This window comes from Leuciscus leuciscus (assembly GCF_965113295.1).
Source record: "Leuciscus leuciscus genome assembly, chromosome: 19".
NCBI lineage: Eukaryota > Metazoa > Chordata > Actinopteri > Cypriniformes > Leuciscidae > Leuciscus > Leuciscus leuciscus.
In genome coordinates, this window is record NC_138743.1 from 11,163,587 (window position 1) to 11,178,631 (window position 15,045).

General features: G+C 42.5%; 1 protein-coding gene across 1 annotated transcript in view; it reads right to left on the reverse strand.

Moving 5' to 3' along the window:
- Positions 1-11,979, reverse strand: part of aig1 (androgen-induced 1 (H. sapiens)) — a 52,315-nt gene extending 40,336 nt beyond the window's left edge. Inside the window, exons 1-2 of the mRNA XM_082148299.1 lie at positions 11,641-11,979; positions 7,096-7,251 (exon numbers count right to left, since the gene is read on the reverse strand). Of these exons, the coding sequence (XP_082004425.1) occupies positions 7,096-7,251; positions 11,641-11,952 (468 nt within the window). The 5' untranslated portion in view covers positions 11,953-11,979. The remainder of the gene's footprint in view (positions 1-7,095; positions 7,252-11,640) is intronic.
- Between the last annotated feature and the right edge of the window lie 3,066 nt (positions 11,980-15,045).

Below are 15,045 nucleotides of genomic sequence, written 5' to 3' on the forward strand. Positions count from 1 at the left end.
GTGGTGGACGGTGCCAAAGACAGAGGATACCTCGCTCTCCCTCTAGTGGAGGAGGCAGTAGCAGCCCATCTTTGCCCGCCCTCTGCTGGACGGCGGACTAAGACGGCGCTACCTTCAAAAGCCTGCCGCGCTACTTCCACCCTGCACAGTCGCGCTTACACCGCCGCTGGGCAGGCTGCATCAGCGCTACACACTATGGCCACTCTCCAGATCTTCCAAGCTAACCTTCTCCGAAAGCTGGACGAGGAAGGCACGGAAGCAGTCAACGTGGCGGATTTAAGGAGCGCTACGGACCTCGCTCTCCGCGCTACGAAATCCGCTGCACAGGCCATAGGGCGGAACATGGCCTCTCTCACCGTTGCTGAGAGACACCTCTGGCTGACGCTTTCAGAAATGCCGGACTCGGAGCGCTCTGTGTTCCTCGACGCCCCCGTTTCTGCTACTAGGGATGCACCGAAATGAAAATTCCTGGCCGAAACCGAAAACCGAAAAAGAGGAAACTAAGGCCGAAAACCGAAACACCGAAATAAATTATGCCAATTATTAGTACCATTGCATTTATGGCTATGACTGTGTACTAACTTTACTATAATCAAGGCATTGCATAAATTAATATTAAAGTTTCAAAGAATAAATCAATTAAAATTTTATGCAAATATTTATTTAGCACATTGCAAAGTATAACATTAAATGTTTAACTTGACCCCACTCATGTGTACATTAAATAATAATGTAAAAGCCTACTGGCCTGCAGAAAGGTTTAAAAATGAAAAATGAAAACAAAGTGCATTTAGGTCAATACTGCCATAGCCCATAATAATATCTGCAGCTATATGCTCATGGACGTGAGTTGCAAAAACCATAAACAGCTAAGGTAAACACACACACCTCTGATAAATGACGGCTGCTCTGCACACACACGCAAGGTCTCTCGCTCCCTCTCTCTGCCGCGCGCGCGCTACGTATGCGCGCTCATGCTCGCTCGCGATTCCGGGAGATTTAAACTAATTTGCGGGCATCAGGGAGCCGATATCAATACGCGGGAGACTCCCGGAACTTCCGGAAGACTTGGGACGTCTGTGTTTTAAAAATCGCTGTCCGTGGGTCACTCTCAGATATATTGAAATACGTCCACACCGCAGATATGTTGCTTCAGACAAGCACGTGCAGGTCGCGGTATCTGCTGTTTGCGTCATCACAACATTTCGGCCGTATTGTTTCGGTGATAAAAGTCTTTCGGCCGAAAACCGAAAATACACTTTTGGGCCATTTTCGGCTGAAAATTTTCGGTGGCCGAATATTCGGTGCATCCCTATCTGCTACTGGCCTCTTTGGATCGTCCGTCAAAGATTTCGCGGACAGATTCGCTGAGGTACAAAAGACGTCGCAGGCCATGAAGCACTTTTTGCCAAAGCGCTCTAGCTCCGCATCAGGCCGCTCTAAACAGCCGTCTGCTCGCAGCTCGCAGCCACCGCCCCCCGCCGCCGCTTCACAGCGTCGACAGGCCCGGGACCAGAGACCACGCTCTCGCTCTGCCGGCCGCCGCCCCCCACAGCGTGGGACTCGGCGGAAGGTTGAGATGAAGCCCGAGGCCTCAAAGTCTTCCTAGCCAGCTTAGGAAAACGACGGTGTTCAAGCCCCGCTGCGGCCGGGTTTCCACCAAAACTTCCCGCTCGTCCAGTTCCATTACATGCGACTGTTCCAGTGTACTCTGCAGTAAACAAGTCGGTTACATTACCCGCTTGCCTGTACACAAACGCCGTTTTCACGCGACCCAGATAAATCCTGTAAAGAGCGTATTTTCTGGTATTCCGGCCACGGCCGACGGTGTTATGAGTGTAGTAAAAATGCCCACTGCCCAGTGCCCATTCCTACACACAGACACAGCCCGCCCCACAGGGCTCGCGCACATAAAATCGACTCATGTCGATTGCGCACAGAATGTAGTGAACGTGCCCACGTCCCAGTGCCCACAAACACTACACGCTGCATGTCTCTCGGTTTCTGTAAAAACGAAACCAACACACATACAACCGACTCAGGTCGATGGTGTTTTCAGTGCAAATGTGCCCGCTGTCCTGCGCCCACATTCACTCACAGACATGACGAATCCCTCGGTTTCCCCCACGCTCGCCGTCTCTCAGCTACCTGCCGTGAGAGAGCCGAGCGCGGGCGAACCGCCCGCTGTGATCAAAACACTCCCCACCTCGAGCGCTGCAAATGCGGTGTCTATAATACAGCATACCGAAGCTCCCCGGTCGCCACTATGTCACGACCAGAGCTCCGATCTCATTCAACCCTTAGCTATGCACGCACATGCGTGGGCAAAGCTTCCCGGTGTATCAGAATGGGTGCTCAACATTATAGAAAGAGGCTATTCGCTACAGTTCGCTCGACGTCCCCGCCGTTGTGCGGTGCGAGTCGAAACCACGGTAGAAAAGGAAGTAGCAAGTGTACTTCGTACCGAAATTGCGAAACTGTTGAGCAAAGGGGCAATAGAGCCTTTATCTCAAGCTCAGAGCGAAGGGGGGCTATACAGCAGATATTTTCTGGTTCCGAAAAAAGACGGGGGTCTCAGACCCATTCTAGATCTAAGACAACTGAACGTAGCGCTTTCAAAACGCCGGTTCAGAATGCTCACAACCAAGAAAATCCTCGCGCAAATTCGCCACGGGGACTGGTTTGTGTCAATAGATCTGAAAGACGCGTATTTCTAAATACAAATAGCGTCACGTCACAGGCGATTTTTGAGATTCGCCTTCGAGGGCCAGGCTTATCAATACACAGTCCTACCGTTTGGCCTGTCCCTAGCACCCCGTACATTCACGAAGTGCATGGACGCAGCCCTCGCTCCCCTGAAACTTCGGGGAATGCGAGTTTTGAACTACTTGGACGATTGGCTGGTTCTAGCTCAGTCACATACGGAGCTCATAGAACACAGAACCATTTTACTCGAACATCTCGAGAATCTGGGTCTCAAAGTCAACTGGGCGAAAAGTTCACTGTCTCCCAGTCAGAGAATATCTTTTCTGGGCACAGAACTGGACTCGCTGTCAATGACAGCTCAAATATCGCTACAGCGCAGATTGACTATTCAGCGCATGACAGAAACCTTCCGCCGCGGCACTATAGTCCCGCTAAAGAAGTTTCAAAGGATGCTCGGTCTCATGGCAGCAGCATCCACAGTTCTCCAGCTGGGTCTGCTTCGCATGCGCCCACTGCAGTTCTGGCTACAAGCGCGAGTACCGCGTCGAGCATGGACTTCAGGTCTCTTTCATCTCAAGGTCGATCAGGAATGCGTCTCAGCACTGATACCCTGGAGAGCGACCGACTGGTACCAGTCAGGTGTAAGCCTGGGGACTTCCTCGAGTGTGAAGGTGGTGTCCACGGACGCCTCCACCTCGGGATGGGGAGCACTGCTCGAGGGCAGACCGTTTTTCGGCCAGTGGTCAGAACGGGAAAAGCTTCTGCACATAAACTGCCTGGAAATGATGGCAGTCGACAACGCGCTGAGGCGCTTTCGTCCCCAAATAGCAGGACACCACGTCTTGGTCCGCTCGGACAACATGTCAGTGGTAGCCTACATAAATCGCCAGGGAGGCATCACATCCCGAAACCTATACAGGTTAGCGAAACGCCTCCTGGTATGGGCTCAGCACAATTTGCGCTCGCTCAGAGCAGCGCATGTGCCTGGCCACCTGAATGTGGGACCAGACAGACTGTCCAGGAACAATGTTCCAGCAGGAGAATGGTCACTGCATCCGCAGACAGTCCAACTGCTGTGGCAGACATTCGGCAGAGCAAAGATAGACCTGTTTGCGTCTCAAGAAAACGCTCACTGCCCGGAATTTTTCTCAAAGAGCAGGGATGCGCTGGCCCACGTCTGGCCCCGCTGCCCGCTCTATGCCTTTCCCCCCATCACGCTCCTACCTCAGGTATTAGAGCGGATCAGGGAAAGCAGATGCTCAGTGTTACTGGTTGCTCCGTTCTGGAAGAACCAGGCTTGGTTCCCAGTTCTTATGCAGCTGACGAGCACTGCCCCATGGCCAATACCAGTGAGGAGGGACCTCCTCTCTCAAGCCAGGGGCTCGATCTGGCATCCTCGCCTGGAGCTTTGGTCCCTACATGCGTGGGCCATCAACGGGTACCCTCTGATATCCCAGAGGGAGTGTTAAACACGATCATGCAGGCTAGAGCTCCCTCTACGAGACGGCTCTATTCCTCAAAATGGTCAGTGTTCTCCAGCTGGTGCACAGCACGCGGCTTTTCACCCCTGGACTGTGGAGTGACGGAGGTTCTCTCCTTCCTACAAGAGCTACTGGATGAAGGCAGAGCCCCATCCACGCTCAAAGTCTATGTGGCGGCTATAGCAGCGTTTTCCAAACCAACGCTTGGTCAGTCACTAGGAAGGAACAATCTGGTCATTCGGTTCCTTAGAGGAGCTAAGAGGTTAAATCCTCCCAGACCACCCTCAGTCCCCATATGGGACCTTTCTACGGTCTTGGAGGCCATGAAGGGTGCCCCATTTGAGCCTATCCAGTCAGTAGATATCAAACACTTGTCTTTCAAAACGGTGTTTCTTCTGGCTCTCGCTTCAGTGAAGCGCATAGGGGACTTACAAGCGCTCTCAGTGAGCGCGACGTGTATGGAGTTTGGGCCAAATGACTCGAAAGTCATACTCAAACCAAGGCACGGGTACGTCCCTAAATCCCTCAATACACCATTCAGGGCCCAGGTAATTTCCCTGTCTGCCCTGCCGGTCTCTAACGAGGAGAAGGACGCCAGCTTCCTTTGCCCAGTCAGGGCGCTAAGGGCTTATGTGTCCCGCACGTCTGTTTTCAGACAGACGGAGCAGCTCTTTGTTTCACTCTACGGACGTTCTAAGGGACTCGCCGTTTCGAAACAGAGCCTATCCAGATGGATAGTCGATGCTATAGCGCTGGCTTACACCTCTAAGGGCTTGCAGTGCCCATTAGGTGTCAGAGCGCACTCCACGAGAGGCGTGGCCTCGTCGTGGGCTTGGTCTAGTGGGATTGCCTTGCAAGATATCTGTATGGCGGCAGGCTGGGCCTCCCCGTCTACATTTATAAGGTTTTATAACCTAGAGGTTCCCGCTCTGCAAGCTAAGCTGCTTTCAGTCTAAAAATCGGTACTGTCTGCCCCGAGTACGTCCGGCCCAGAATACCGAAATAGCGCGAGCAACGCTCGTTTAGATCGCGCAGCTCTATGGGCAATGTGTAAGACCCACTATATTCATCAGTCCAGGCCGGGGTCGCCCTGACTGAGTAAATACCATCACTATAACTGTTCTTATAGGATGCTGCATTACAGGAATGATGCTATTCTAGCCACTCTTCCTGGGCTCTCTGTGAGTCACTTATGATCATGTACTACATGAGCCCGGGCACCTGCCCTTGGGACTTTGGTGCTGGATCATAGCATGCACGGCGTTTTACACTGTTTCCCCTAGCGTAAGATATTACGCAGTACGAGAGTACCTCTCGTAAGAGAACGTACTCGGTTACTAACGTAACCTCGGTTCTCTCTAGAGAGGAAACGAGTACTGCGTATCTTGCCGTGCCTGCGCACGCTCCGGTTCGCTCCGGCGATGAAAAATCGGTAAGCTAGCCTTTCGATGCTATATTTATAGCCCCAGGCCACGCCCGTTTCGGCGGGACGTGACGTATGGGGCGCGAAGCGCCCCCATTGGTGATGACGTCACGATAGGGCCTTATCGATAGGCTGCTGCAGTTGCCGCAGGGCAGCCAATAGGCGCGCGAGCTGTCTCGCCTATGTCTGCATGCTGCCGCAACGCGTTTTACATTATTTCAAAATTAAGGATAATTTTTTGGCTTCAGTATCTCGCGGAAAAGAGATTTCCCCTAGCGTAAGATATTACGCAGTACTCGTTTCCTCTCTAGAGAGAACCGAGGTTACGTTAGTAACCGAGTACGTTTTAAAAACACTGTGCTCCCATTGAAAACAATTGGGAAAAAATACACTAGCCTCGGGGAAAAAATGCTTTGGTGGACACACGGCCTAAAAGATGTTCTTTTGAACTTTCTATTCATTGAAGTGTCCTGAAAAAAATTTATCATGGTTCCCACAGAAATATGAAGCAGTAAAACTGGTTTTCAACATTGATAATAATAAATGTTTGATGTTTGAATGATTTGATCACCAAATCAGAATATCAGAACAAATTCTGTGAGGTCTTAAATAGATTTTAAAATAGATTTTTTTTTTTATTGTAATAATTTCACAATATTACTGTATTTTTGATCAAATACAGGCAGCCTTGGTAAAAATGTTACCGACTCCAAAGGGTTGAAACAAAGTGGCATTGAAAATTGCTAAGTTGCAAAAATATTAAAACATTGGTCATGCATTTGCAGCAAGCAGTATTTTACCTTTAGCACCCACTATAAATGTGCTCAATACACAACCCTCCTTAGATCCAGTGAATGATTTCTCGAAACAAGTTTTGAACAGTGGCCTCTGTTTTCCTGTGGTTTCAGACATCTTAATGTCAATGACATGTGTGGGAGGGGAAGGGCAGCTTCAGACAAAGTATTGCATTCATGTTCCGTTACAGTACTGTTTTTTTCTTTCCCACACATTAACAATTGAACTTGATGGCTCAGAGAGTTTACGGGAGGTTCACACACTTTAAACTAACCGCACCATAAGTCACTGCCAGCCAATTACTTTTTCCGATTTTCTGTATACAAAAACTGCAATGTTTGCGTACGGGCTTATATAAAAGCTGAAACCTTTTCCAAACTTTAGTTTAGAAAAAGCTAAAACGCTAGGCTAGATTGTTTTTGCACTGAAATAATCTGGATCTCTGCATTATCTTGCTTTGAAAATTGGCCATATTGGTGTTTTTATTCAATTTCAATCCAAATTTCAGTGTTGATTCTAAGCATTGATGTTATCTGAACATCAACATACATCCTTACTTAGCCAGCAGCACTGCTCATAATCTCCAAATGTAGGTCCAACAAACACAAATAAAGTGTATTTTTATGGATATACTTGGTCAGTTAGTGTACATATGCAAAATGAGAAATCTGATTGGTGATTTATACGTACCACACCAACGGGAAAGGCCAGAACAGCCATCATCCAGTCTCGTAAGCCAATCAGCTTCTTCAACTGTCTCTCTTGCTCCATACTGGCACTGCCTTTTGTCAAAAGGCTTGAGAGATCCGTCAGGACACACACTCCAAAGAAAACTGCCTGAATGACCTGAGATAGAGAATCATAAAATGGTTAGGAAAGCGTAATGTAGTATACCTAAGAAAGGGGGCAGATTTATAAGTTGTAAAGAGTACCTGAAAACCATAGTTAAGTAAAGAAGAGATACCTTACAGCAAAAATGACTTCATTATAAGTTACAAGTCACCAATTCCAATACGACTTGAGTAAAAGTTATTTACATACAGGACTTAGATTGAGGATTAGGCCTTAGTTCAATTAGAACATTTAAGTAGCATTTATAAACGTGCCTTATAGGAAAAAAACATTATTGGTGTGCATCTTTATTTGAACAGAACTTAAGTATTTTACTTGTACTGAATGTAGGCTCAAAGATGCAATAGTCCTCAACATCTAAGAGACATGCCAGTGAAAAACAAGAAATAGTTGATTTGTGAGGAGAGCAATCATATGTTTATTTGCTAAAATCCAAATCAAAAACAGATTTATAATTCAATATAACAGATAAATGAAATATTAAGTAAAAATAAATATTCAAAGGCTACTTTCACTGGGTGTGCTGGTTTCGGCCTCACCCCCGGCCGCAGCAATGTTCTCATCTCATATGTGAAACACCTGCGATTCAGTTACTACTCATTAATACACTCACATTCACGTTGACAAGTTTGGGTGAGTAAGGGCGAAACGTACAAGATATAGTATATTCAATCCCTGTAGATGGATTGAATCACCACTTTTGTAGAAGAAATAAACTGCTGCAGAAAAAGTTAGGTGCCATGCAAAATGTAATGAGCAATTGCATTATGCCTGCTCCAGACTGTGCGTTTTCGACTATCCTATAGGATCATTACGACATGGATCTAATAAACTTGGGTACGGCATGTTTGTAGACTGTGTGATGATGTCACCCATTGAATCGTAGGCTACGACGCAAGTTAGTATAGAGGAATAAAACGTCATGCGCTAGTGGTAAACAAATAGAGCAAGATGAATCACACTTTGGCAATTGTGGTTTTTATGTGCGTTGAAAAAAAGGAGAAAGCGAAAGAGGAGAATATGGACGCTTGAGGTAAGTAGTTTTAAGTTGAAGCACCATGTCGCAAACACACTGTGAGATGATCATGCTACATTTATGACACTGTCAGAAAATTATCGCAGGATGTGACAACAGTCGTCTTTGAACTTATCACACTGTACGACATAGGACCACCGTTTAGGAGCCGTGACCACAGAAATCGCCACAATTGGTAATCTTTCATCTGGGACAGCCCAAAATCATATATTTACCAGGCATAACTCATTACAAATGTATTGGAGTACATAAACTTATTTAAAAATGTAATCAAGTAACAGTGGTACTTAAGAACATTTTTCAAGTTTATCTTTACTTGTCCTTCACTACATTCCAAAGCATAATATCGAACTTTTAACTCCACTACATTTCATAAAAACTTTAAGAATTTTATTCGTGAACAAAGTGATTATTTTCAAATCACCTGTTAAATCGGTTTGCAAATCTCAAAGAATAATTAATTTGTGAATTGGACCAATCCGATTGCATCTGTTCTTTAGTCAACAACTCACTGGAATAAGAAGTCTTGCTCAAAATGAGCAGTTTGTAGAAAATGAACTATTTATTTTGGAGGCCCTAACTGAAAAGAGCAGGTAAAGCTTTTTTATAAATAAATAAACACAATTTCCTTCTTTTTTTTTTTTTTGGGGCCTCTCATTGACATACAAATCAAAGCTGTCTTTTAAAAGGAACACAAGAGGGAAGTTGAAGAGAAACTTGATGAAAGCCATGCATTCATCTTTGGTAGTCTGAAAATAGAATATGAGTATTTCTAAGTGCCATCATTTTTCAAGAGCAAACAAACTCACATCACAGAAAACAGAACAATATAAAGATACAGTTGACATGCTTTAAAATGTTACAATGCATGACAGGCTGCAAGAAAACTGGCATTGAAATGATTTAATACACAACCTTTCCTCCATAACCTATTTCTCGTCTTAAGCTAATATATCTTTTTTTAGTCCATTTTCCATTAGTGAACATTCGTGATGAGAGTGTTAGGAGATTGCTTTGACATTAATTTACGATGGAAAGACATTATGGAATTATGAGGGTTTCTTTATTATATCTCCTCCACAGATATCCAACATGCAAAAAAGTCTCCCATTAATACACTCTTTAATATTTCATTCCTCATTATCTTTCTGCTCCTAAATTTGTTTCCTGGTGTCTGAAGGCAGGAGAAACCCTGCTAAGGCTTCATATAAATGTTAGATTTGTCCAAAACCAATCTTTTATTGGAAAAGTCTTAAAACCCTATTACCAGCCCCCAAATGATCTATTTTTCTTACTCGACCCTAACTAATGCTTTCGATCTTTACTTTAGCTGAGCTAAAAATGGACGTTGTTCCTTTTCTCACATCATTTGAGAGTTAAAAAACAGCCTCAGTACGAGGACATGAAGCCAAAAGAAGCATAAAATCATTTATTAGCTATACAAAGTCTTCATTTCTGCTTATAAACAACCACAAGGGTTCCTGGACTGAGATTCAAGTCTCCATGAAATCTAGTGAATTGCTTGTTTGAGACTGGGAATAATAATAATTGGGCTAGGAAACCTCACTTCTTATCAAACAACAGACTGCTAGTATACAACAGAAACAGTAGCTTGCAAAACAGTCCTACTAGTCCTGCATTCATGTTCAAATAAATGTCATAAAACTATGCACTTGTATTTGTTCAGACGCTATCCATTCAAATGCATCCTTTCAATTTATAATTAGTTGCAAAGGCATTTGCAACATAGCAACTGCTCTCATAAAAATATAGACTGCCTTTCATCACAGTAATGATACACTCAGAAAACCTGTGCATCTGTGCTAATTAAACTCTGCTAATTAATCCATGGGTATCTCATTGTCAGATCACTGAAAGCTTTCGGCCACACTTGACCAGACACTTTATGTCCAACACCAAGAGCTCAACTCTATGCCAGGCTCCTCGAGTGTCCTATTGTGACAATGGAAAGCCAAATCTAACCCCCTAAATGTAATAATTAATGAGGCCTGATGAAAACATAAATGGCTGAAATCAAAGTGGCACAGTTAGCACAATGGTAGTTACTTAGAGTGTTAATAAATATAACAATGCCACAGTGGAGTGTGGATATTACAGTGCAAGTATTTGATCCAGACGTTTGCATTTCTTGTGCCAAGATGAGATAATCTGCTTTTCTGAATGTGACATGTGTTTATCGTCTGTTCTAATATTAGTTTCACACAGCCAGGTTGATTGGTGTCAGAGGTCCTTAAATGCTGTCATAATTAATTTTTGCACTATAACACAAAGCAGCACAAACAATAAATCACTTCCTCATCTCTCTATGGTTGTGGTGAACGTGAGTGTTCACACAGTGAACATCTCCGTACTTCCTCTGTGTTTACAGAAAGAGTTGTTACATTAATAGTGTCATTGTGTTATTAAAAGTTTAAAAATAACAATGTATTTTCAATGTATAAAACAATTTTACAGTGTACATGGAATTTGAACAGTAATGGTACATTAAAGTTGGGAGTCAGTAAGATTTTTTAAATGCTTTTCAAAGAAGTTTCTTCTGCAGGCTGCATTTATTTGATCAAAATACAGTAAAAACAGCAATATTATGAAATATAGTTTATATATTTGAATTTTAGTGCAGTCGCTAGAGAGTTAGAGAAAGCATCATAACAAGTGTTATGAAACAGCATAAGTTTTAAAAAGCTCCATCTGCAATAATCTGTACGTAAATAAACATCTGTACATGAGATTATTCCAAGAATGAAAAAAAAAAAAAAAACAGCAAACAGTGCACTCGAACAGATGTGCAAACGTGAAGTGTATAACAAAACAACTTTTATTGCTATTAAAAATCACTGTTCGAAAAAAGGGGGAGAAAATGGGCTGTTTATGTGGAAAACATGAGTCACTGGCTCACAGACTGTCATAATAACAGTCAATGTGTATGTGTGTGTGTTCAGATGCTGGTGCAGACTGCAAAAACAAAAGACAAGGTTGCTGCTATTTATACTTCAAAACTGTGTATGCATCCTTAAATTTGTTCTCCTAATTGTTCAGAGAACAGATAAATATATAGCACAGCCCTTCAAAATAATATTCATTATTAATGAGGATGTGAGATATGAAAATCATGACATCATCGTTAGAGACTTAAAAAGTCATTACGTCATGTGATTAACGTCTAATGATCAGTAAATATGACGTAAGACAATTTGTGGTGGCGTTTGTACTCCTTTTTGTAGGAACCTGGCATATTTCAGCATAACAGGGGCCTGTCTACGAATGTAATGCATTATGGAGATCTCATATAATCAGGCACTGCATGGGAACGATGCACATGCACTTACCAAATCTATGAACGTAAGAAACTTCCAGCTACCGCCGTATGTTTGATGCGCGGGCATGTCTATGGCTTTGTAATTGCAGAGGATAGAAAAATAAGAGAGGAGTATCGCTACTCTGAGGATCTGTGATGGGATGAGCGCCATTTTCCTTCCCCCGTCGTATTTCCGTGTCAGGGAAATATCCTGTTGACAGAGGGATGCTGTTATTCGGTGGGGAGGAGGAGAGGGTCGCGCGGATCCGTGCGAGACGTTGGTGGAGGCGGCGGATGTGCGCGAGAGGTTGTTGCTATAGGAACAAGCATCGCTGCCTGCCATAGCAGCTCGTGCGTCGCTGTTCTTTGTGCTCGCGCATGCCCATTGTGTAGAGGGTTTGGGGGGGTTTGGTGTTTTTTTCGTTTGTCTCTCACTTGGCGAATCACTGTCTGGTTTTATTTACTGTCCTAATATAGTGTAAAATATTTAGATGAAACGTATAGCTTACTATTTATTATGGTCATTTTTATGTGACACTTTAATAACTTAATTTACTTAATTTAATAAAAAAAAAGAAACTATATTACCTGTCAAAAGTTTGGAAACATTACTATTTTTTTAATGTTTTTGAAAGAGATATTTTATGCTCATCAAGCCTGACTTTATTTGATAAAAAAATACAGAAAAAACGAATATTGTAAAATATTAGGCTATTACAATTTAAAATAATGTTTTTTCTATTTTAATATACTTTAAAATATATATATATTCTGTGATGCAAAGCTGAATCTTCATCAGCCATTACTCCAGTCTTCCGTTTCACATGATCCTTCAGAAATCATTCTTATATACTGATTTGGTACTCAGTTATTATCAATGTTGGACATAATTGTGCCGCTTAATATTTTTTTGTATGACCTGTGATACTTTTTTCAGGATTCATTGATGAATAAAAAGTTAAAAAGAACAGCATTTGTTCAAAATAGAAATCTTTTATAACAATATATATTTTTACTATCACTTTAAAAAAAAATCAATTTAACACATCCTTGCTGAATAATAGTATTATTTCTTTCAAAAAAAGAAAGAAAAACAAACACTAACCCCAAACTTTTGAGAGGTACTGTATAATGTTACAAACGATTTCTATTTTGAATAAATGCTGTTCTTTTTAAAAAATTTATTTGTCAAAGAATCCTGAAAAAAGTATCACAGATTATTAAAAACATACTAAGCAGCACAACTGTTTCAAACATTGATAATAAATCAGCATATTAGAATGATTTCTGAAGGATTATGTGACTGAAGACTGGAGTAATGGCTGCTGAAAATTCACCTTGGCATCACAGGAATAAATTCTATTTTAAAGTATATTAAAATAGAAAACCATTATTTTAAATTGTAATACTATATTTTTCTATATTTTTTATCAAATAAATGCATGCAGGTTTGATGAGCATAAGTGACTTTTTTCAAAAACATTAAAAATAGTCATGTTTCCAAACCGGTACTAACCATTTAAAACATAACTCTTTCTCACCTAGCCATTTTGAACAATATTACTGTAACCTATAATTGCCCATTTGAGTCCATCACTGTTTGAGAGATGTCATACAGTAGCAGACAAAAAAAAAAAAATGCCCCTGTAAAACTTACATTATGATACAACCAGGCAGCCAAAGAGGTTTACAGTGGAAAATCCCTTGCCACAGGCACACAAATTGTTCCCAGAACTAGCCATTAAGAGGATGGAGGAATGAGGATTAATAAACTACTGCCTCCACTTAAAGCAGCATTGCAGGGGCCAGTGTGATTCCGGTGACCTGGACTATACGTTCTCATCTAAGTTCATCCCTATATTACTTAAGACAGTTTAATGTTTTTTTTTTTTTTTTTTTTATCAAGGGATAACCTGCATAAAATACACAATTTTAGTCATCATATTTCAAATAGCGTTATGAAACTGGACAATTTCATGTGTGGACTTACTGTCACTCACACGCCATATTATCTCAGCCAAATCCACTTATTACCAGCATGTTATTGCTTTTTAAAAAATATTTTAAGCACACCAGGTCACTGAAGATGATGTGTGTACAATCCATTTTTTTCCCTCTGAAATATTCAAAACCTCATATTTATGTAACTCGACCTAAGCCCCATGAGCAAAATGAAAAAAATGCAAAGAAAATATAAGGCACGCTGACTGCTGTGCAGGCTCTTCACCTACTATGGGTTTTGATGGGGTCTGCCAGAGTGCAGGAGAGCTCCGCAGTTTGTGGTTAGCTGTGGGAGCATGCAAGAGTTTCCAGAGCTGAGGAAGCTTGTTCACAGTAAGTGCACTTGAGTGAGATGTGTGTGGTTCTAGATGAGTGCTCCCACCAGCAACCCAAAACTTCATCTCATTCCGCTGGCCCCAAGCTCTCTGACATAGGAAGCTCAGATTTCATGTCCAAAATATGTGAAAGAGTAGATCTCATTGAAAAGTGTTTATTAGCATGCCAAAAGTCTTGAAAACACTGATTAGGTGGCCCATCTCACACTTCAAAAACATGCTTGCTAAGTAAATAAGGGTAGTGTAGTTAGTCAGCGCAGCCAATCATTTTATTTTGGTTTTGGTTTTGGTTTTCTTGGGGTTTATTTTGTAATAATGACTGGATGATTGTACATTATACGCCTTCTCCTCAAATAAATAAATACAATACACAAACATCAAATATAGATTTGAGTTGAAATTATATATTTTAACCTGTATATTATCTTGAGACTTTCACTAAGAAAAAACTCCATTAATGTGCAGCAACAAGACAAACAATATTACTGTAATTGTCTACTGAAGCCTTCTTAAGTGTTATTAATGTACAATCTATTTTTCAAAACAATCGGTGTACGTAAGATAGCACAATTTGCGCTTGGATTAAACATAGAGCGTGCCTGCGGTGTGATACAAGAGATATGGAAGTTGCACCAGTACAGTTATCATAAGAGCGGTCTGAAAAAGCAAACAGAAGTCATTAGGTCATACATACACAAGTACGCGAGTGGTCCTACTCAACCCGCTCCGAGCGGGATTCGAACTGTGGTCTTCGGCGTCCTAACAAGGATGCTAAAGGCAACTAGCAACTAGCGCATCTTTTGAAGCCAGGGGAGTGAGGTTAACACACACAGCTTTTGCTAGTCTACGTCCGTTACACTCACCCCCCTAAACCTCATTCCCATCCGGGTCACGGCACCAAATCGACCCAATCCGAGCGGGATTCGAACCATGCATGCTAACAAGGTTTACACCACAGCTCTCACTGGCCTACGTCTGTTACACTGGCATGCAGTTCGAAACCAAAAGCGAGAACAGTATGTGCTGGCTAAAGGCTTACGGCTACATTCGCATGCTCGCTTTAAAGGGATACTTCACCGTTTTTTTCATATTAAACTATG